Source organism: Scyliorhinus torazame, chromosome 8 (genome assembly GCF_047496885.1).
Source record: "Scyliorhinus torazame isolate Kashiwa2021f chromosome 8, sScyTor2.1, whole genome shotgun sequence".
In the NCBI taxonomy this organism is placed as follows: domain Eukaryota; kingdom Metazoa; phylum Chordata; class Chondrichthyes; order Carcharhiniformes; family Scyliorhinidae; genus Scyliorhinus; species Scyliorhinus torazame.
Genome location: NC_092714.1, coordinates 242468664 through 242493166, shown reverse-complemented (window position 1 = coordinate 242493166; position 24503 = coordinate 242468664). Strand labels below are relative to the sequence as shown.

The 24503-nt window shown below is 47.4% G+C and overlaps 1 protein-coding gene across 5 annotated transcripts in view; it reads left to right on the top strand.

The window, feature by feature from the left end:
- l3mbtl1 (L3MBTL histone methyl-lysine binding protein 1) overlaps nucleotides 1–24503 on the top strand; it is a 147462-nt gene that overhangs the window by 40967 nt on the left and 81992 nt on the right. For 4 of the 5 annotated variants that reach the window (XM_072515027.1, XM_072515024.1, XM_072515026.1 and 1 more), the window contains one exon: nucleotides 15967–16117. The exons of the other annotated variant lie outside the window; for it this stretch is intronic. In XM_072515027.1, coding sequence (XP_072371128.1) covers nucleotides 15967–16117 — 151 coding nt within the window. The remainder of the gene's footprint in view (nucleotides 1–15966; nucleotides 16118–24503) is intronic. 5 annotated transcript variants of the gene reach the window in all.

The following is a 24503-nucleotide window of genomic DNA, read 5'->3' as shown; positions in this document are numbered from 1 at the left end:
GAAGAGGAGGTTCTGGGGCCCGTCCCGGTACCTCCAGCAAGGGACGTACCGGCACACTCGGCCTCCCCCCGTTCCGTCCCTGGCGCATCTGGTGGGCAGCGAGCAGGACAGGGTGGCACCACGCCATCCAGCACGCCCGCCGAGCAGCCTGGCCCATCGAAGCCGGGCCGCCACAGGAAACGCGTGCCGACGGGGAGCCATGTCGAAGGGCGTGATTCTCAGCAGTCTGCCTCCACTCCTGCTGCACCATCTGGGAACACACCTAGACGTATTGGTAGGGCCCGTAAGGCAAAGAGGTTAGGCACATAATAAGTTGGCACGGGTGCAGGGTACAGTTTAGTTGTAGGGGATAGGGCATCTGTATGTGAATGTCACAAATAAACTCACTGTTGCACTTAACTTGTAAGACTCTGTGCTATGTCCGGTGCCAGGGGGCTCATGAGGGTGACCGAGTGGCACTGCGGATAACGAGTGGTTCATCGACGGTGCCTTCGTGCAGCCTCCTGGACGTAACCAGCACCCGGGCATTGTCTGTGTCCTGCGCCCCTCCCCCCACCCTGATGCACGCCATCCTCCTCCTCCTCCTCTTCCTCCTCCCCTTCGTTTGCGTTAGCTCCGGTGCCGTCGGGTTCTCCCTCCGACTCCTCCACCAGTGCATCTCCCCTCTGCATGGCTATTTTGTGCAGCGCACAGCAGACCACAACTATGCGACCGACCCTGTCGGGCCGGTACTGCAGGGCCCCTCCGGAGCGGTCCAGGCATCTGATTCGCAGCTTCAGCAGGCCGAAGCACCACTCCACCACACACCGGCATGGACCTCGTTGTATAGGCTCTCCGCGTTGGTCTGAGGCCTCCGTATTGGCGTCATCAGCCATGACCTCAACGGATAGCCCCTGTCGCCCAGCAACTAACCCCTCAGCCGGAGGGGGCATCCATCAAACATTGCGGGGATGAACGACTGTGCCAGAATGTAGGCGTCATGCACACTCCCGGGGTAGCTTGCACACACGTGCATGATCTTCATGTGGGGGTCGCACACCACCTGAATGTTCATGGAGTATGCGCCCTTCCTGTTCATGAACACTTCCCTGTTGTCTGCAGGTGGGCGCATGGGGACATGCACACCATCGATGACGCCCTGGATCAATGGTATCCCGGCCACCTTGGCGAATCCACGTGCCCGTGCTTCCTGCTGTGCTCGGTCCTCGGGGAATTTAATGTACCTGTCCGCGATGGCGTACAAAGCGTTGGCCCTGATGCACCTGTGGACCGATGCCTGTGAGATCCCGGATAGGTCCTCGCTCGGTGCCTGGAAGGAACCGGTAGCGTAAAAGTTTAGGGCCACCGTCACCTTGACGGAGACTGGTATAGCGTGTCCTCCACCCGTTCCAAGTGGTGCGAGGTGTGCCACGAGGTGGCATATATATGCGACCGTCTCCCTGCTGAACCGTAGTCTCCTCCTGCATGTGATGTCCGGTAGGGCCTCGAACGACATTCTGTCACGGCACACCCTCGGCCTTGCTGGACGCCTGTGGCGCCCTGGCACCACCATTAGTGGCTCCTCCTCCTCCTCCCCCCCCCAAGCACGTCGATATCAGTGCCCGCTTCCTGTGCATTCCTCACCGTCGGGGGGGTCAATGTTCCCCTTGGCATCCCCCTGGACATTCCGGGCCTGAGCGCCTGCGGCCTGCGCGGCGACGACGGGCCACTCCGCGGCCATCCCCTCTGCTGCAGCAGCAACCGCTGCATCTGCAGCCACTGTGGGCCGTCGCAGTCTACACTGCCGGATGGCCACCTGCAGAGCTGCGGCTCCAACCACGGCAGTGAACATCGCTGTCTGGTTGACAGACATGGTGACCTGCAGGTGGGTGGTGGACGGCAGAGAAACGACATGTTACGCGGAGGTTCTTCCACACCTCGTCAGCCGGGTTGCATGGGATACATAAGAACTAGAAGCAGGAGTAGGCCATCTGGCCCCTCGAGCCTGCTCCACCATTCAATGAGATCATGGCTGATCTTTTGTGGACTCAGCTCCACTTTCCGGCCCGAACACCATAACCCTTAATCCCTTTATTCTTCAAAAAACGATCTATCTTTATCTTAAAAACATTTAATGAAGGAGCCTCTACTGCTTCACTGGGCAAGGAATTCCATAGATTCACAACCCTTTGGGTGAAGAAGTTCCTCCTAAACTCAGTCCTAAATCTACTTCCCCTTATTTTGAGGCTATGCCCCCTAGTTCTGCTTTCACCCGCCAGTGGAAACAACCTGCCCGCATCTATCCTATCTATTCTCTTCATATGTTTCTATAAGGTCCCCCCTCATCCTTTTAAATTCCAACGAGTACAGTCCCAGTCTACTCAACCTCTCCTCGTAATCCAACCCCTTCAGCTCTGGGATTAACCTAGGGAATCTCCTCTGCACACCCTCCAGTGCCAGTATGTCCTTTCTCACGTAAGGAGACCAAAACTGAACACAATACTCCAGGTGTGGCCTCACTAACACCTTATACAATTGCAGCATAACCTCCCTAGTCTTAAACTCCATCCGTCTAGCAATGAAGGACAAAATTCCATTTGCCTTCTTAATCACCTGTTGCACCTGTAAACCAACTTTTTGCGACTCATGCACTAGCACACCCAGGACTCTGCACAGCAGCATGATTTAATATTTTATCATTTAAATAATTATCCCTTTTGCTTTTATTCCTACCAAAATGGATAACCTCACATTTGTCAACATTGTATCCATCTGCCAGACTGTTATAACCTGCCTACTTACGATTGGCTGGGGACTAATGACTATCCCACAATCCTATGGGAGTATGAACTTCCCCAATGAGGGGGGGCGGAGAAACTCCTAGTATAAATAAGCTGGCCAGTTCAGGAACCAGCAGGAAGGAGAAGGTAGCAAGGGAAGTTACTGCTACTGTTATGTATATATTGTTATAGTAAATAAACGTTATTATTTTGTATCCTTAAAACTCGTGCTGGATTCTTCGTGGCCCTTACAAAACTGGCGACGAAGGTAAAAGTGAATAGCTGTCTACACTGCTGAAGCCACCTCCCTGGATTTTTGTTGGATACAGGTTGGAAGTTGTTTTCTATTATACCATGCTTCTGTACGGACGTTTGGATGTTTTTGATGCTGCGCTGGAAAGCTGGAACCAGTACACACAACGGATGCGTTACTATTTCCGGGCAAACAATATCACTGAAAACGAGCGCCAGGTGGTCATATTGCTCACCACCTGCGGGCCGCATACGTTTGGGGTGATTAGGAGCCTTACGTACCCAGCTGCGCCGGACACCAAAATGTTTGACGAACTTGTGAATAGAGTGGGGCAACACTTTAACCCAACCCCGTCCATGATAGTCCAGCGTTACCGGTTTAATACCGCTGAGAGGACCCCTGGAGAATCCCTTGCCGATTTTTTTATCCAGGCTATGCGGGATTGCGGAATACTGTGACTATGGTGAGACCTTGTCAGAAATGTTACGGGACCGTTTGGTTTGCGGTATTAACAATGCAGCAACCCAGAGAAAGTTGTTAGCGGAGCCAACATTGACTTTTCAACAGGCAATACAAATAGGCTTGTCCCGAGAGAGCGCAGAGCGAGGAGTACAGGAGCTACAGGGAATGGAAGTGCATGCCTTGGGGCGCAACCCTTTCCGCCCAAAAACGTCCCCCCGCACTCCTGCGGTACCTTGGGCGAGGCAACGACCGGACCGACGCCAGTGGCCATCGGACATTCCTCCCCGAAGGGAGCCTTCTCCAGAGCCAATGGATGAGGAGCCATGTCCGTGTCAGACTTGAAGGCGCCGACCCCGTCGCGGACGGCGGTCCTGGGGACGCCAGAGGCGCCGTCGTTCCGACCGAAACTGGGACCAGCCCAGGGGCCGTAACTGGGACCAGCCCAGAGGCCGTACCTCCCATGTGGATGAACCTGCGGCGACCACTCCTGAGGACGTGGAGACGGAGGATGACTGCCTGCAGCTGCATTGTGTGGCAGCTCGCTGGAAATGGAGTTGGATACTGGCGCAGCGGTCTCCGTGATCGCCCAGAGGACATTCGACCGCATCAAGCAGGGTATACAGACCCTTACATTAACTGACTCACAGGCCAGGTTGGCCACCTACACGGGGGAACCACTGGACATTGCAGGAACTACAATGACCCCTGTTGTCTATGGACGCCAGGAGGGGCGTTTCCCACTTATCGTAGTGCGTGGCCATGGGCCCAGCCTGTTGGGTCGGGACTGGTTGCGCCATTTGTGGTTGCAATGGCAGGACATCCTCCAAACAGTTTCTGGAGGGTTGACTGAGGTGCTAGGACGATACCCAGAGGTATTCCAGCCTGGTTTGGGGAAAATAAAAGGGGCCGTAGCCCGTATCCAAGTTGAACCAGGAGCCACGCCGCGCTATTTCCGGGCGCGCCCAGTGCCTTACGCTTTGCTCGAGAAGGTAGAAGGGGAGCTCACTCATTTGGAGAGTTTGGGTATTATCAGGCCCGTCCGTTTTGCTGACTGGGCAGCACCAATTGTACCAGTAATGAAGCCAGATGCCACAGTTCGCTTGTGTGGCGACTATAAACTTACAGTGAATACAGTTTCCCGACTCGACCGATACCCAATGCCTCGCATAGAGGATCTCTACGCGAAACTTGCAGGTGGACTCTCATTCACAAAATTAGATATGAGTCACGCCTACCTGCAGTTGGAGCTGGACACTGCTGAAGCCACCTCCCTGGATTTTTGTTGGATACAGGTTGGAAGTTGTTTTCTATTATACCATGCTTCTGTACGGACGTTTGGATGTTTTTGATGCTGCGCTGGAAAGCTGGAACCAGTACACACAACGGATGCGTTACTATTTCCGGGCAAACAATATCACTGAAAACGAGCGCCAGGTGGTCATATTGCTCACCACCTGCGGGCCGCATACGTTTGGGGTGATTAGGAGCCTTACGTACCCAGCTGCGCCGGACACCAAAATGTTTGACGAACTTGTGAATAGAGTGGGGCAACACTTTAACCCAACCCCGTCCATGATAGTCCAGCGTTACCGGTTTAATACCGCTGAGAGGACCCCTGGAGAATCCCTTGCCGATTTTTTTATCCAGGCTATGCGGGATTGCGGAATACTGTGACTATGGTGAGACCTTGTCAGAAATGTTACGGGACCGTTTGGTTTGCGGTATTAACAATGCAGCAACCCAGAGAAAGTTGTTAGCGGAGCCAACATTGACTTTTCAACAGGCAATACAAATAGGCTTGTCCCGAGAGAGCGCAGAGCGAGGAGTACAGGAGCTACAGGGAATGGAAGTGCATGCCTTGGGGCGCAACCCTTTCCGCCCAAAAACGTCCCCCCGCACTCCTGCGGTACCTTGGGCGAGGCAACGACCGGACCGACGCCAGTGGCCATCGGACATTCCTCCCCGAAGGGAGCCTTCTCCAGAGCCAATGGATGAGGAGCCATGTCCGTGTCAGACTTGAAGGCGCCGACCCCGTCGCGGACGGCGGTCCTGGGGACGCCAGAGGCGCCGTCGTTCCGACCGAAACTGGGACCAGCCCAGGGGCCGTAACTGGGACCAGCCCAGAGGCCGTACCTCCCATGTGGATGAACCTGCGGCGACCACTCCTGAGGACGTGGAGACGGAGGATGACTGCCTGCAGCTGCATTGTGTGGCAGCTCGCTGGAAATGGAGTTGGATACTGGCGCAGCGGTCTCCGTGATCGCCCAGAGGACATTCGACCGCATCAAGCAGGGTATACAGACCCTTACATTAACTGACTCACAGGCCAGGTTGGCCACCTACACGGGGGAACACTGGACATTGCAGGAACTACAATGACCCCTGTTGTCTATGGACGCCAGGAGGGGCGTTTCCCACTTATCGTAGTGCGTGGCCATGGGCCCAGCCTGTTGGGTCGGGACTGGTTGCGCCATTTGTGGTTGCAATGGCAGGACCCTGCCTCCCGACCATATGTAACAATTAACACACACCGGGGCCTGTATGAATATACACGGTTGCCCTTTGGAGTATCCTCTGCCTGCGCAATTTTTCAATGTGTTATGGAGGGCATTTTGAGAGGTTTACCACGTGTGGCTGTCTACCTAGATGACGTGTTGATTACAGAGACGTCGGAGCAAGAGCATTTGGAAAATCTGGAGTCTGGAGTCCGTTTACGTCACACAAAGTGCGTATTTCAGGCAAAAGAAGTAGTCTACCTCGGTTATCGGGTAGACCGTGAGGATCTGCACCCCGTCGCAGAGAAGGTGCGTGCAATTCAACATGCCCCCGCCCCGACTGACACTTCGCATCCTCGTTCCTTTCTCGGTCTCGTAAACTATTACGGGAAGTTCCTCCCCAATCTGGCAACTACGCTGGCCCCCTTGCACCTGCTGCTAAAGAAAAATCACACCTGGGTTTGGGGTCAGCCGCAAGAAACCGCTTTCCGGCGGGTAAAGCAACAATTGTCGTCGTCTGGGTTACTAACCCACTATGATCCGGGAAAGCCTTTGCTCGTCACATGTGATGCATCCCCGTATGGTATTGGGGCTGTCCTGTCCCACAAGATGGAGAACGGGGCCGAGCGACCGATAGCTTTCGCCTCCCGCACATTGACTGCAGCGGAGAAAAAGTACGCGCAGATCGAGAAGGAGGGCCTGGCAGTGGTTTTCGCGGTGAAACGCTTCCACCAGTATGTGTACGGCCGCCATTTCACTATCGTGACTGATCATAAGCCCCTGCTGGGACTCTTCAGAGAGGATAAGCCAATACCGCCCATTGCTTCTGCACGGATCCAGCGCTGGGCTTTGTTGCTTGCTGCATATGAGTATTCTCTGGAGCACAAACCAGGTACGCAGATAGCAAATGCCGACGCACTGAGCCGATTGCCTTTATCGACCGGCCCCATGTCGACCCCCACGACCGGTGAGGTGGTTGCAACCCTAAATTTTATGGACACCTTGCCTGTCACGGCATCACAGATCCGTGAGTGGACCCAGACGGAGCCAGTCTTGTCAAAGGTTCGGCACGTAGTCCTGTATGGTGGGCAACATAGACAGCTCCCAGGCGAGTTGCGGGCATTTTCCTCCAAGCTGTCAGAGTTCAGCGTGGAAGACGGCATCCTCTTGTGGGGGACGCGTGTGATTGTCCCGGAGAAAGGCCAGGAGCTGATATTATCAGACTTGCACAATGGGCATCCGGGCGTGACCAAGATGAAAATGTTGGCCCGGAGTTATGTCTGGTGGCCAGGCCTCGACACTGACATTGAGAAGGTGGCCCAAAACTGCTCCATTTGCCAGGAGCATCAGAGGCTTCCGCCGGCCGCGCCCCTACATCACTGGGAATGGCCAGGGCGGCCTTGGGCACGCTTACATGCAGATTTCGCAGGCCCGTTTCAGGGATCCATGTTCCTTCTACTAATTGACGCCCAGTCCAAATGGCTGGAGGTGCATAAGATGCAGGGGACAATGTCCTGCACAACAATTGAAAAGATGCGTTTATCATTTAGTACGCATGGCCTCCCCGAGGTGCTGGTCACGGATAATGGCACTCCATTCACGAGTGAGGAGTTTGCTAGGTTTACAAAGATGAACGGCATCCGCCATATCCGCACTGCCCCTTACCACCCGGCTTCAAATGGGTTGGCAGAGCGTGCAGTGCAAACATTCAAAAGAGGCCTAAAGAAGCAGTCTTCCGGATCAATGGACACGAGACTGGCTCGCTTTTTGTTTACGTACAGGACCACCCCCCATGCAGTGACTGGGGTAGCTCCCGCAGAACTCCTAATGGGCCAAAGACTTCGCACCCGCCTTCGTATGGTCTTCTCGGACATTGGCGCAAAAGTACGCCGCACACAAGAACGGCAGGGACAGGGATTGTCTCGGCATCGTCCGATTCGGCAGTTTGCGCCCGGTGACCCAGTATTCGTGCGGAATTTTGCTGGTGGTGCCCAATGGGTTCCTGGTGTAATCTTTCGCCAAACGGGCCCTATATCTTACCAAGTGCAAGCCCAGGGTCGTCTCCAGCGAAAACATGTAGACCACATCTGGTCCAGAAGATCATCCCCTCAAAAGATTCCCCGCCCCCGGAGCTCATTTCAACAGCCGCAAAGACCAGAGACAAGGGAAGGTAGTCCTCAAAATCTTCCACTGGTGCCTCACTCGAAGCCTGCGCAGGTCGTTACGGGACCGAATGGAGATAGAGACGCTGACATGACGGAGGCAGCAGACTCTGACTCCGAGATGGAGACACAGAATGCATCAGAGGGGGAATCCCCGGGTCCACAGGCCGTGGATGTACAACCGCGCCGTTCATCACGGAAGCGCCGGTCTCCATCTCGTTACACGCCGCCTGATCCAGCGCCGCGTGCAAATGGCGTCCGGCCTGCGGCCAAACGAGTTCGACGCCTTCCTTCGTCAGGGTCTTCGGTGGATTCCTTGGACTTTGGGGGGGGGAGGGATGTTATAACCTGCCTACTTACGATTGGCTGGGGACTAATGACTATCCCACAATCCTATGGGAGTATGAACGTCCCCAATGAGGGGGGCAGAGAAACTCCTAGTATAAATAAGCTGGCCAGTTCAGGAACCAGCAGGAAGGAGAAGGTAGCAAGGGAAGTTACTGCTACTGTTATGTATATATTGTTATAGTAAATAAACGTTATTATTTTGTATCCTCAAAACTCGTGCTGGATTCTTCGTGGCCCTTACAAAACAGACCCTAGCCCATTTACTTAGCCTATCCAAATCCCTCTGCAGACTTCCTGTATCCTCTGCACTTTTTGCTTTACCACTTATCTTAGTGTCGTCTGCAAACTTGGACACATTGCCCTTGGTCCCCAACTCCAAATCAGCTATGTAAATTGTGAACAGTTGTGGGCCCAACACTGATCCCTGAGGGACACCACTAGCTACTGATTGCCAACCAGAGAAACACCCATTAATCCCCACTCTTTGCTTTCTATTAATTAACCAATCCTCTATCCATGCTACTACTTTCCCCTTAATGCCATGCATCTTTATCTTATGCAGCAACCTTTTGTGTGGCACCTTGTCAAAGGTTTTCTGGAAATCCAGATATACCACATCTGGCTTTCCATTATCTACCGCACTGGTAATGTCCTCAAAAAATTCCACTAAATTAGTTCGGCACGACCTGCCCTTTATGAACCCATGCTGTGTCTGCCCAATGGGACAATTTCCATCCAGATGCCTCGCTATTTCTTCCTTGATGATAGATTCCAGCATCTTCCCTACTACCGAAGTTAAGCTTACTGGCCTATAATTACCCGCTTTCTGCCTACCTCCTTTTTTAAACAGTGGTGTCACGTTTGCTAATTTCCAATCCGCCCCAGAGTCTAGTGAATTTTGGTAAATTATCACTAGTGCCTTTGCAATTTCCCTAGCCATCTCTTTTAGCACTCTGGGATGCATTCCATCAGGGCCAGGAGACCTGTCTACCTTTAGCCCTATTAGCTTGCCCATCACTACCTCCTTGGTGATAACAATCCTCTCAAGGTCCTCACCTGTCATAGCCTCATTTCCATCAGGCACTGGCATATATTTGTGTCTTCCACTGTGAAGACCGACCCAAAAAACCTATTCAGTTCCTCAGCCATTTCCTCATCTCCCATTATTAAATCTCCCTTCTCATCCTCTAAAGGACCAATATTTACCTTAGTCACTCTTTTTTGTTTTATTTATTTGTAGAAACTTTTACTATCTGTTTTTATATTCTGAGCAAGTTTACTCTCATAATCTATCTTACTCTTTATAGCTTTTTTAGTAGCTTTCTGTTGCCCCCTAAAGTTGTCCCAGTCCTCTCGTCTCCCACTAATCTTTGCTACTTTGTATGCTTTTTCCTTCAATTTGATACTCTCCCTTATTTCCTTAGATATCCACGGTCGATTTTCCCTCTTTCTACCGACCTTCCTTTTTGTTGGGATAAACCTTTGCTGAGCACTGTGAAAAATCGCTTGGAAGGTTCTCCACTGTTCCTCAACTGTTTCACCATTAAGTCTTTGCTCCCAGTCTACCTTAGCTAGTTCTTCTCTCATCCCATTGTAATCTCCTTTGTTTAAGCACAAAACACTAGTGCTTGATTTTACCTTCTCACCCTCCATCTGTATTTTAAATTCCACCATATTGTGATCGCTCTTTCCGAGAGGATCCTTAACTATGAGATCCTGAATCAATCCTGTCTCATTACACAGGACCAGATCTAGGACCGCTTGTTCCTTCATAGGTTCCATTACATACTGTTCTAGGAAACTATCGCGGATACATTCTATAAACTCCTCCTCAAGGCTGCCTTGACCGACCTGGTTAAACCAATCGACATGTAGATTAAAATCCCCCATGATAACTGCTGTACCATTTCTACATGCATCAGTTATTTCTTTGTTTATTGCCTGCCCCACCATAATGTTACTATTTGGTACTACTCCTATCAGAGACTTTTACGCCTTACTATTCCTGATTTCCACCCAAATGGATTCAACCTTATCCTCCATAGCACCGATGTCATCCTTTACTGTTGCCCGGATGTCATCTTTAAATAACAGAGCTACACCACCTCCCTTACCATCCACTCTGTCCTTCCGAATAGTTTGATACCCTCGGATATTTAACTCCCAGTCGTGACCATCCTTTAACCATGTTTCAGTAATGGCCACTAAATCATAGTCATTCACGATGATTTGCGCCATCAACTCATTTACCTTATTCCGAATACTACGAGCATTCAGGTAAAGTACACTTACGTTGGCTTTTTTACCTCTGTTCTGAACCTTAATACCTCGATCAGTAACCTCTCCTAAGTTATATTTCCTCTTAACCTTTCTCCTAATTTTCCTTGTCGTTGAACCCATATCTTCATGTAACAACCTGCCGTGTCGCTTACCATTAATGTTTTCACTTCCCGTTTTATTCCTTTTAGTATTCCTGGTCCTATTCACTGAGCTCCCCTCAGTCACTGTACCTTGTACTGTCGCCCTTTTTGAATTTTGACTATGGCTTCCCTGCCTTACACTTTCCCCCTTACTGCCTTTTGTTTCTGTCCCTGTTTTACTACCTCCCAACTTCCTGCATCGGTTCCCAACCCCTGCCACATTAGTTTAAACTCTCCCCAACAGCTCTAGCAAACACCCCCCCTAGGCCATCGGTTCCAGTCCTGCCCAGGTGCAGACCGTCCGGTTTGTACTGGTCCCACCTCCCACAGAACCGGTTCCAATGCCCCAGGAATTTGAATCCCTCCCTCTTGCATCATCTCTTGAGCCACGCATTCATCCTATCTATCCTGACATTCCTACTCTGACTACCTTGTGGCACTGGTAGCAATCCTGAGATTACTACCTTAGAGGTCCTACTTTTTAGTTTAACTCCTAACTGCCTGAATTCGGTTTGTAGGGCCTCGTCCCGTTTTTTACCTATATCGTTGGTGCCTATGTGCACCACAACAGCTGGCTGTTCACCCTCCCCCCCCCCCCCCCCCCCCCCCCCAGAATGTCCTGCAGTCGCTCCGAGACATCCTTGACCCTTGCACTAGGGAGGCAACATACCACCCTGGAGTCTCGATTGCGTCCGCAGAACCGCCTGTCTATTCCCCTTACAATTGAGTCCCCTATCACTATAGCCCTGCCATTCTTCTTCCTGCCCAGCTGCGCAGCAGAGCCAGCCACGGTGCCATGAACCTGGCTGCTGCTGCCTTCCCCTGGTGAGCCATCTCCCTCAACAGTATCCAAAGCGGTATATCTGTTTTGCAGGGAGATGACCGCAGAGGACACCTGCACTGCCTTCCTACTCTTGCTCTGTCTTTTGGTCACCCATTTTCTATCTCCCTCAGTACCTTTCACCTGCAGTGTGACCAACTCGCTAAACGTGCTATCCACGACATCCTCAGCATCGCGGATGCTCCGAAGTGAGTCCATCCGCAGCTCCAGAGCCGTCAAGCGGTCTAACAGGAGCTGCAACTGGACACACTTCTTGCACGTGAAGGAGCCAGGGACAGTGGACGTGTCCCTGAGCTCCCACATCGCACACAAGGAGCATGACATGGGTCTGAGATCTCCTGCCATGTCTTAAACCTTCGGTTAACTTCAACAGTTCCAATTTCCCCCCCCCCAAAAACGAAGAAAAAATAAATAAATAAACAACGAAGAAAAAAAGAAATAAATATACCAATGAAAAGAAAAAGAAAACAGAAACACTACTTACCAGTCACATACCTGTGTGCCCTGGTGGCCTGGTCGTGCTGCAGGTACGCAGCCAGCCTAACACCTGGTTACTGTCTGCGTCCAACGGTCAGTTCACACCGTCCTCCTCACCAGTGTGCCAGTCTCCTGTGCCCATCAGCCACACGACAACCTGTGGCCGTGTCCTCGTCACAGTCCTGCCATATCAGGGCGGCTGAGATGTGGCATCCGTGGATGGACGACACCCTCCACACTCTCCCTCCCCCCTCCCACCTCTACTCCCTCCCTCACCCACCTCCACTCCCTCCCTCACCCCCCTCCCACCTCAACTCCCTCCCTCCCCCCTCCCACCTCCACACTCTCCCTCACCCCCCTTCCACCTCCACTCCCTCCCTCACCCCCTCCCACCTCCACACTCTCCCTCACCCCCCTCTCACCCACCCGTTGGCCGCAGCGTTCTCGGGGAAGCCAACCCGGTCTGCAGGAGCTCCGGAACAGCTGGCTGACGACTTTATTTACCAGGTGTGAACGGTGAAGGCGTGAACTGGGGTCATGCCGTCGGGACTTCGGCCCATGCGGGCCAGAGAATAGCGGGGGTAGCGGAGAATCGCCATTTTGGGTGTCTCGGGCGATTCTCCGGCCTGCGCTGCGCAGAACTCGACGGGGCCGTTCTCGCCGCTTGCGTGAATCGCGGGAGGGCGTCGGACCGGCGTTGCGTGGAAAAATGGCGCGCCAGGCGATTCTCCCAACCGGCACGGCATCGGAGAATCGCGCCCAGGTTCTGCCAAGTTCAGATTTACCAGAATTATACCAAAATTAAACGGACAGTTTTTCTTTTGTTATTATTCTTTGATGGATTGTGGGCGTCGTCAGCAAGGCCAGCCCATTCCTAATTGCTCTTGAATTGAGTGGCTTGCTAGAACATTTCAGAGGGCAGTTGAGAGTCAGCTATATTGTTGTGTCTGGAGTCACATGTAGGCCAGACCAGGCAAGGAGGGCAGATTTCCTTCCATACAGGGCTTTAGTGAACCAGGTGGGTTTTTATGACTAAATCAACAATAGTTCCAGGGTCACCAACCTAGAAGTTAGAGCTTGACCTATCAGGAGTGAAGTTAAAAAATGCTTCTACACAAAAGGGTGGTAGAAGTTTAGAACTTACTTCCTCCAATGGCAATTGGCGCTAGATCAATCGTTCAATTTAAAACTGAGATTGTTATAGATTGTTGTTTACCAAAGTAATTGAGAGATATGGGCCAATGGCAGGTATATGAAGCTAGGCCACAGATCAGCCAGGACCTCAGTGAGTGCCAGAACAATCCTGTTCCTATGTTCCTAAATTGCTCGCAGTTCTCCCAATAAAAATTACCCTTGCTTTCAGGTGTGATTGGAGCAAAGATCCCACTTTCACTTGGCCTTCCAATTTGATTTTGATTACTGGAGCATTGTGGACATCTCAATAAATGTCTTGACCAGCTGTGGATGGGATTCTGGAGGCATTTTAGAGATAACAATGCCATGATGTCATCACTTTGCCGAATTGCATGTGCACGCAAAGGCTGCTTATGCATGAAACTGGAGAGTTTCTAATACAGGAGATCACCTAAAGCAACATGAGAATGAAATAAGTGCAAAGTGCTGCTTTTGATAGGTCTATATAAAATTCACTGGACAGCACTGAATTTGAAGAATGACCTTGCATTTTGTCTTCCCTCTGCTGTTGGAGAGTGGAAGCTGGAGGTTCACAAGACCTAAAGGTCATAGAATCCCTGCAGTGCAGAAGGAGGTCATTCGGCCCATCGAATCTGTACCGATCCTCTGAAAGAGCACCCCACCTAGGCCCACTCCCCTAGCCTATCCCCACAACCCACTACCCCACCTAACCTGCACATCCCTTGACACTAAGGGGGCAATTTAGCATGACCAATCCACTTTTCCTGCACATTTTAGGACAGTCGCCCAAGGCCGGAATCGAACCCGGGTCCTCCTGGCGCTGTGAGGCAGCAGTGCTAACCACTGTGCCGCCGTGCCGCCCCCGGAAGGTCCTTTGTTGCCAATTCTCCTCAAATTCTTTAATTTGAGGGAGTTGAGGAGGAGGTATTCCTGTTGTCAACTTCTTGAAATACCTTTGTTTTGCAGGTGCAATGCCAGGAGATTGAAGTAGTAGCCGAGAAATCGTTCTTCCTACCTTATTTCCATTGAGGCACCTGGCAAATGCCTATTGAAAGTGTCTTGCTGAGTCTCTGGGGTTGGTTAGGGAGAGAGGATGGCGGTGGGTGGTATCTTTTAAAATCTCAAGCATTGTAAAGGCTATAAAACCTTTTTATTTTTATTTTGTTTTGCACCTGGAGCATAAGTACTGTCCAAGAGCAACATGCAGAAAAATTGGCCCCAAAATATTTGACCAAGTTTATCTCAGCCATTTAAAAAAAATTAGTTTTGTTAATGAAAAAAATGATTAGTGAAACCCATTTTATGGTTTAGATGCATGATTACAAGGATAGTTTGATCACACTTATCTTAAAGAGATTACACCATCCCACTTTGTATGATGTTTATTAGTCTTTACAGGTGCTTTTCTCAAAATGGAGTTGTTTGTAAAAATAAAAATGATCTTTTAGAATTATATATGAGTCACAGTGCCAAATGCAGCTCTGCATAAAACAATCACCAATACTTTTGATGCTTTTATGGGCCTAAACTATTTCCACGGGAACCAAAGGGCACAGATTTTAAATAATTGACAAGTTTTTTTTACACCACAAGTTGGTTCGGGGCTGGTTTAGCACAGTGGGCTAAACAGCTGGCTTGTAATGCAGAACAAGGCCAGCAGCGCGGGTTCAATTCCTGTACCGGCCTCCCCGAACAGGTGCCAGAATGTGGCGACTAGGGGCTTTTCACAGTAATGTCATTGAAGCCTACTTGTGACAATAAGCAAATTATTATTATTAAGTTGTTATAATTTGGAATGCATAGCTTGAAGGGATGTGGAAGCAGATTCAGTAGTAACACTCAAAAGAGAAAATAAGCAAGCTTATGGAGAAAGAGGATTGGGACTGATCAAAGAACCAGTGACACATTGGGCTGAATGTGTCACCTTCTGTGCTGTATTTTTAAAGTTCATTTACAGAATGTAGGTGGCACTGGCCAGCATTTATTGCATAATCCCTAATTCCCCATCTAAGAGTCAACCACATTGTTGTGGTCTGGGAGACCAGTCTAGGTAAAGACAGTAGGTTTCCTTCTCTAAAGGGGCATTAGTGAAACAATTGTTTCATGGCCATCATTAGACTTCTCATTGCAGATTTGTTTTTGTTTGTTATCTCATTCAAACTCCACCACCTGCCACAGTAGGATTTGAACCCGGGTCCCCAGAGCATTAGCTTGGGTTACTAGTCCAACAATAATACCGCTATGCCACTGCTTTCCCGTGACACTATGATCTCCGTTTATATATATATACTGACAACAGCAAGAAGCAGCTGCACTAAATTGGTTATATGTGCATTAATTGTGTGGTCTCCCTGTTTCTCTGACTGGAATTAAATCAAGAACCTGATTTGATCCTTTTTCCGCGAGTTTTTTGAACCCTAAACAAAATATTATTTTGGAGACTATTTTAATTTTTCTTTAAGAACAAAGGGAATTAAATGGAACAAACATCATAGTGCAATTATACTACTTGATTACTACCATTTATTGTTTCTTTCTCAGTGCCTTTATATATTTTTAGATAAGCATTAAATAATGCATTGTTTACATTTTAGTTCCGATTGAATGAGTTTGGCGTCCTGGAGGTTGTCAGCACAGAAGGCATTGTGACAGAGTCACTGACAGAGGTATCTGTAGAGACGACAGTGAAAGCCGAGAGTGATGCTTGCAATGAGGCTGACTGGAATACAATCACTCCCAATGAATGTAAGATATACCTACTGGGATCTATATTGGTGCTTCTGGCTTCAGCTTAAAGTTAATTTTGCAGTGGTGCAATCAATGCCATTGTGTTCAATCATAGTATACAGTGTTACAGAATGCAACACATTTTGGGAATTATTCTTCAGTTAGCCTTCCAGGCAAATGTTAGACTCTTCTGCAGGTGGAAGGTGAGAAATCACCAGTCCTTTAACTCTTTTCCACAATTTTCTTCTTGCCCCTAAAGACAATGACACCATACTAGCAAACAGTTTCACATGCGGCAAGGCTATTTTAGGTGTCATTGTTATTGTTTGTGCCTCAACAGTGAAAATCAGCAGCCAATTGTACCGCAAAGGAACATTTTGGCTGAATCTAGTTATACCTTCACCCAGCCTGCAATTCCAGCAGGAGCTCTTGGATAAAGATTAGAAGTCATGGGCAATTTTTTCCTCCCTCGTCCAGGGATATGGAGATTGTAACACACTAATGCTAGACCAACCACCAGAGACCACTCTTTTTCCAAGTCTGAATGACTCAGTTCCCCAGTGGATAATTCACTGAACCAGCTCTCAATTCCTGCTATTTTGTTTGCACAACACCAAAGACCATAGAGAATGAATATAATCTGGGGTCAGTTATAATTAATTTAAATTCCAGCTTAATGATCAGAAATAAGCTGCTTGATCTGTGAAAATGAATATTTCTTTGTACTGTACAACTGGTTCACAGCAGAAAATGAACGGCACAAGATAGAAAGGAGAAACCTAAATAATCCTAGGTGGCTCTAAAAATTCTGATCATGCAATTGACAAACATTTAATCCTCAGCACCAAATTAAGAATTCTACCACGAGTAGAATTTTTATGGTTGAATGAATGTTAAAAGCGTATCTAACATTTAGCTGGACAAAAAGTTATTTTGGTCAGGGTGTCAATGTCAGACACCAAAGTACCAAAGGACACTAAGTAGTCTGGTGAGAAGGAAGTGTAGCTGCAGCATTCCAGGTTGTGACCCAATGATCCAACTTAGACTCTGTCGATTCCAGTCAATATTTCATAGTCTTCTACAACCAAGTTCTGTGATTACAGTCTCAAGCATTATCAGTGCACATTGTATATTACGTACTGCAATTTTATATATATGCAGTTCCTTTAAAGCATGTATTTGTGGTCTAGAACCATTTGCTTCTTACGCTGTTTACACTGCTTGGACAATTTCTTTGTGATATAGGCCGCAGTTTGCGGTAGAATGTCCAATATCACTTGAATAAAATCATGTCCTCATTTCGCCATGCATTATTCTACTGCATCCATGTCTTCAAGATTCCCATCATATCATGCTTCCAGAGGAGGATGGGGTTGCAGCTCATCACGAAGAAGTAGAGGAAGGTGTTAAAACTCAATACTCAAATGTGGGCAGCAGATTGTTGACTGTAGTATTGGTTCACTGGTATTGTACCTTTACCTCTCTTGTCCTACTCCCAGAATGCGCAGAAGGGAGAATCACAGAATTATACAGCATAGAAAGAGGCAGTTATGCCCTTTGTGCCTGTACCAATTCTGTGAAAGAGGCCAAAGAAGAACTTGGCTGTATTACTCCAGCTATATGCAATCACCTAATTAAATCCACTGCTGTGCACTGCAAATTCAAACACATACATAGGGACATTGTACACAGCAAAATCTTTTCTAGTATTTTGGGGCATAGTTATTGCAGTAGCCCATTTATTTATTTGCTGTGCTTACACATATATATGTGAATTCACTAATCATTGGGCAGGTTTCTCCCAGTCCCCCAGCTGTATGTTTCTCGGTGGCGTACCATTCGCTGGTGGCGAGATCCTCTGTTCCAGCTGCTTGTCGATGGGATTCTCCATTAAAGCCACCCCATGCCTCCGGGAAACCCGCGGGTGGGGTGCGCTGCCGATGGGAAAAATAAATCATGGCGGCCAGAAAATTCCGGCCATCTTCTTTACCCACCATTCAGATCACCCTGAAGTGAGCCATTGACACATCATCTTTAAGGCAGCACGGTAGCACAGTGGTTAGCACGGTTGCTTCACAGCGCCAGGGTCCCAGGTTTGGTTCCTGGATTCTCTGTCTGTGTGGAGTCTGCATGTTCTCCCCTTGTCTGCGTGGGTTTCCTCCGGGTGCTCCGGTTTCCTCCCACAGTCCAAAGATGTGCAGATTAGGTGGATTGGCCATGCTAAATTGCCCTTCGTGTCCAATAAGGCTAAGTGGGGTTACTGGATTACCGGGATAGGGTGGAGGTGTGGGGCTTAAGTAGGGTGCTCTTTCCAAGGGCCGGTGCAGACTCGATGGGCCGAATGGCCTCCTTCTACACTGTAAATTCTATGTAATCTTGTGATATCCTAATGGTCACCTTGTGGGACTTTTCCACTAAAGTTCCATAGATGGTCAACTTTCTAAACTGCCAGTAAAAAGAGTATGTAAACAGTTTATAGAACATTTGACTTGCGCAAAGTTACTAATCATGTCAGAAGTAATGCATTACAGTTCATTATAGAGTTTCTGTTTAAACATTTTTCCGTTATTTTACTTCGGAAACATTGCACAACATAAGGAGTTCTGTTTGGTCTTTTTAGTAGCGTACAGAGAACCATTTCCTCTAATCAGTTGGCGAGAGGGTTGCAGAAACCTGCATTGTAGAACAGACAGAATAAACATTGATGGGCTTGATAATCTTTTGTTTGACATTTTGTTCAATACATTTTCATGACATATGGTGGAAGGTTTGGAGAGAAGAAACATAGCAAAACAAAGATCTATCCCCAAATAAAGTTTTTGCCAGGTGGAGAATTTACTGCGAGAATAGATCCACAGTATTTATTTCTCTAAGAGCAATAATTTAAAATGTTTTACACTTTTCTACATAATTGTATTAGAAACCATGGAAGCCCCATTGTTCAAATATATTAAAATAATCATTCTGTTTGTGACTTTTAGAAATATGCAGCTTAACTATGTGACAAATATCTAGTTCCGGGAATATTGTTGTTGTGAAGGTAAAGTAACTAACATTTAGGGCCTTAGAGATTGCTGGGGCACCTGAAAGAAAATGGCAGTTCACGTTACCCATTTGTGTTTGATAGTTTCAGAGCAGAAGGGAAAAAGCCATAAAGCTGCAGGTGGGTTTACTTAGCTAGAGAGCTGGAGACTGTCTACACTGTTTGCAAAGAAGTGCAGTCTAGAGATGGTTTGTTTTGGAAGCTAAAGTTCAGTAAGTTTAAAAGCATTCAGTGAACCCCGAAGGGCTACATCATCATGGAGTCGGGTAGAGCTGAAGAAGGTTCTCTGCTTTCAATTTGTCTGAGTGTTTGGCAGCAAGGGAAAAGGTTCCATATGGAAAAGGTGCTGCATTTAGCAGGCTGCAGACAGCCAGGCTTGGAGGAACCTGGGAGCCACTTGGTGCTGCTGTTGGCTGCAGTTTGGACCTCATTGTGGTTTGCTGCTCACAGGGAAATCCTGTTAGCCATTTGGTGCAGTTTGGACTAAGGACAATTCCTAGGGAGCTGAGAAGGTGGAGGTTGCTGGTTCTGTGCCGGGATAGTTAGAATCATAGATTCCTTACAGTGCAGAATGAGGCCATTCAGCCCATCAGGTCTGCACCAAACATCAAAAGAGCACTCTACCCTGGCCCCACTTCCCTGCCCTATCCCCATAACCCCTCCTAACCTGAACATCTTTGGACATGAAGTGGAAATTTAGCATGGCCAATCCACTTAATCTACCTTTGGACTGTGGGAGGAAACCGGAGCACCCGGAGGATACCCACGCAGACACAGGGAGAACATACAAACTCTACACAGACAAGGCTGGAATTGATCTCGGGTCCCTGGTGTTGTAAGGCAGCAGTGCTAACCACTATGACACCATGTCGCCCGCAAGGGCTCAAAGAGACCGTCTCTGCTATTTAAAGTGTGCTGGAGTCAGAAGACTGGAGTTTGGGGAAACCCAGGAGCAGTGCCCTCTGTGAAAGAGCTGTAATTGTGCTGGACATTAGAGGCAGGAATGCAGTTTTGTGAATCCCATGTAAGACATGCTCAAGAGAAGAGATTGAACCATTGGGAGGTTAGCAGTCACAGAGGCACTTGGGGTCGGAAGGGCTTTTGAGGGAATTAAGAGAAATCCAAGGGATTTGTCTTGGTTGCATTCACCATTTAATGTGTAGTGTGATGTGTTCAACCAACGTTTGCCTGTTAATTCATAATTACGTCATATTAGTTCTGAATATTAGAGTATAAGGTTTGACTTTTCTGACTTTGTGTCGTTAAGTTTTTTTGTTTGTTTAAAACCATCTTGTGGCTTTATTCTCTCAGATTTCAAACTTTGTGTACTGTATAAAAAATTATTACCTAACAAATTACTCCAGCTTCAGCTACAGAAAACCCTGGTTCATCGACACCAGGACAACTGTGACTTGTTGGCACCATGCATGTCTTCCGAAAGATATATAGGCATTGGAGGGAATGCAGTGTCGGTTTTTCACAATTATACTTCAAGGGCTAACTTACAAGGAGCGATTGCACAAATTGCAGTTGTACTAATCTAGAAAGCTAAACAGTGGTTTGACCAAAGACTCCAAGGTATTAAGCAAAACAGATAGGGTACACAGAGAGTAAACCTTCTGGTGGGTGGGGTGTCCAGTACTGGATGGAATAGTGTAACAATTTGAGCCAGACTTTCCAGCAGTGAAATTAGGAAACATTTCTACATTTGGAACTCTCTTCCACAAATGTAAATTGAAGCAGATCAATTGTTCATTTTAAAGCTAAGATTGATAGATTTTGTTGTCCAAAGATATTAAGGAGTTTGGGACAAAGGCAACAGATGGAGTTCAGCTGCAGATCGGCCATGCTCTCATTGAATGGTAGAACAAGCTCAAATGGTCTGCTCCTGTTCCAGAGTTATTTATGAATGAGGTCATTCTGGACAGTGCAGTTGACAAGAGTGCATTGATTATATTTTCATATAAACCTTTGCAATCTGTAGGTGGAGTGAGCGGGATGGTGCAAATAAATATTTTGTGGGTTGCTTGATTTAATAATTTCTGGCCTATCGTTTTGTGCTGCCAATGCACTATAGTTTATGCTTCTAGCTCCAATTTGGGTGGGTAGGGGGAAAATGGAGGCATAGTAGTAAGGTCTCTAGACTAGTAATCCAGAGGCCAAGAATAACGTTCTGGGAATGTGGGCTCAAATACCATCATGACATCTGGTGGTATTTAATTCAAATAATGAACCTGGATTTACAAACCGAGTAGATCAGTGATGGCCTAATCTCTAAACTACCATCCTCTTGCTAATCCTGATAAACTACCATCAATTGATTGTTGTAAAAAACCATCTCATTCACTAATGTCCTTTAGGGAAGGAATTGCCACCTGGCAATTGGAATTGGAATCTGACATTCTTCCATGGTCTGATCCATGTATGACTCCAGGCTTACAGCAACTACCCTCTGAAGTAGCTGAGCGAACCATTCAGTTCAAGGGCAATGAGGGATGGGCATCAAATGCTGGCCTTGCTCATAGTGCCCACATCCCATGAAATTATATGTATTTATAATTCTGCTTTTGAGATTATGATTGCTCTGTGATCTTTGTTTAGATACATGTGTTCCATGTGCATTGATAAAATTAAAAGTAAGTTTTTAAAAATCTGTTTCTTTGCATTGTGTTTGTAATTCAATATGTATTGATAGAATGCATTTTTCTTCAATGATCCTTGACATGGGCCATGATTGTTGGTGAAGTACATCCCCGATATTCCCTGAAAAGAAGTTGAACTTGTCCTTCTTCCCCTGCTACTTGTTCTGATCATTGGTTCAAGGAGCAAAGGCAGATGCCGGGAACAAATTATTTGTCTAAACTCTGGGATGGACGTTTTCTCTCGCTGCTTTGTATTGTTCTAGCTGTAGCTAAAATATGTGGAGTGCAGACAGTTTAAATGTGTCAGCAAAATGATAAGCATAGGAATTAGAGGAAGTCTTTTAGCTAAGTTTATAATGTCATAAACATTAGGAATGCTATAATTAGTGAACTCGTAAGTGCTTGAGTAACGATACAAAATGTCTCTGCTGGGTGGACAATTTTGCTTGTGCACAGGAATCACCCATCCCTAATTGCCCTTGAGGAGACCATAAGACCAGAGATATAAGTGCAGAATTAGGTCATTCGGCCCATTGGGTCTGCTCTGCCATTCGATCATGGCTGATATGTTCCTCATCCCCATTTTCCTGCCTTCTCTGCATAAGTCCTGATCTTCTTATTAATCAAGAAATCCCCATATTAATCAAGAACACCAGATTAGTGCTTGAGGTGCTGTTACCTAAAGGGCTACAAACCAACAGCTGGAAGGTGGAATTAGACAGAATAGTTATTTCTTAGAACATAAGAACTAGGAGCAGGAGGAGGCAATTTAGCCCCTCGAGCATGCTCCACTGTTCAATATTATCATGGCTGATCTCATTCTGGCCTCATCTCCACTGTCCTGCCCATTCTCCGTAAACCTTCAACCCATTACTAATTCAAAATCTCTCTAACTTCTCCTTAAATTTACTCACTGTCCCAACATTCACCGCACTCTGGGGATTCGAATTCTACAGATTTACGACCCTTTGGAAGAAGTAGTTTCTCCTCATCTGTTTTAAATTTACTACCTATTATCCTGAGGCTATGACCTCTCATTCTAGAATGCCCACAAGAGGAAGCATTCGCTCCACCTCTACTTTATCCATAGCTTTTATCATCTTATATACCTCAACTTGATCTCTTTCTTCTAAAGTCGAGAGAGTATAAGCGTAAACTGTTCTCTCTTCATAAGACAAACCCCTCATCTCTGGAATCAATCTTGTGAACTGACTCTGAACTGCCTCCAATTCCTCAAATAAGGGGACCAAAACTGTGCACAATACCCCAGGTTCGGTCTCACAAATGCCTTGCACAGTTGCAACAACACTTCCTTACCTTTATACTCTGTTCCTTTAGCTATAAATGCCAACATTCCATTCACTTTCTTTATTACCTGCTGTACCTGCATGCTAGGTTTATGCGACTCATGCACAAGGACACCCAGATCTCTCTGCACTGGAGCATCCCAAGGTTTCTCCCCATTTCGATAATAAGTTGCCTTTCCATTTTTCTGACCAAAATGGACGACCTCACACTGATCCACGTTAAACTCCATCTGCCAAATTTTGGCCTACTCAACTAACCTACCTATATCCATTTGTAAGGTTCTTATTTCCTCCTTGCAATTTACTGTCCCACCTATTTTAGTGTCAGCTGCAAATTTGGCTATAGAACCTTCTATCCCTGTATCCAAGTCATTAATATGGATTGTAAATAGTTGGGGCCTAAGAACTGAACCCTGTGGCACCCCACTAGTTACATCTTGCCATCCAGAAAAAGACCCATTTATCCCGACTCTGTGTTCTAGCAAAGTTCGTAAATTACCCCTAATCCCTATGATCTAACCTTATGTATTAACCTGTGTGGCAGCTTCTCAAATATCTACAGGAAGTCCAGATATATTACAACTACAGGATCCCCATTATCCACTTGGCTTGTTACACCTTCGAATAACTCTAGCAAATTAGTCAAACATGATTTACACTTCATAAAACCATGCTGACTCTGATGGACAGCGTTTTGACTTTCCAAATGTCCTCATACTACTTATTTAATAATGGTTTCTAACTATTTCCCAACAACCGATGTTAAGCTAACCAGTCTGTAATTACCTACATTCTGCCTCTCTCCCTTTTACATTAATATTTTTGCATGTGACTGGAACCTTTCCCATGTCCAGGGAATTTTGGAATATTATAACCAATGGATCCACTATCTCCACTGCCACTTCTTTTAACATCCTAGTATATAGGCCATCAGGCCTTGGGACTTATCTGCTTCAATCCCAATAGTTTGTTGAGTACTGTTTCCCTAGTGATGCTGATTGTTCTAAGTTCCACCCTTTTATTACCTCTGAATTACCCGTTCCTATCGGGATAGTACTAATGTACTCCACCGTGAAAACTGAGGCAAAATATTGATTTTGCATCTCCGCCATTTCTGTTTTTCCCACTATTAACTCTCTGGTTTCATCTTCCAAGGGACCAACATTCACTTTAGCCACGCTCTTCCCTTTTATGTACTTATAGAAGCTTTTGCTATCCTTTTTGATATTTTGCGTTAGCTTTCTTTCGTAATTTCCAAAGTGGTTATGGTAGTGAGCTGCCTTCTTGAATCACTGCAGTTCCTGTGGTGCAGGTACACCCAGAGTGCTGTTAGGGAAGGAAGGACAGGACCTTGACCCAGCAACAGCGACGGATAGGCGATATAGTTCCAAGTCAGGATGGTGAGTGACTTG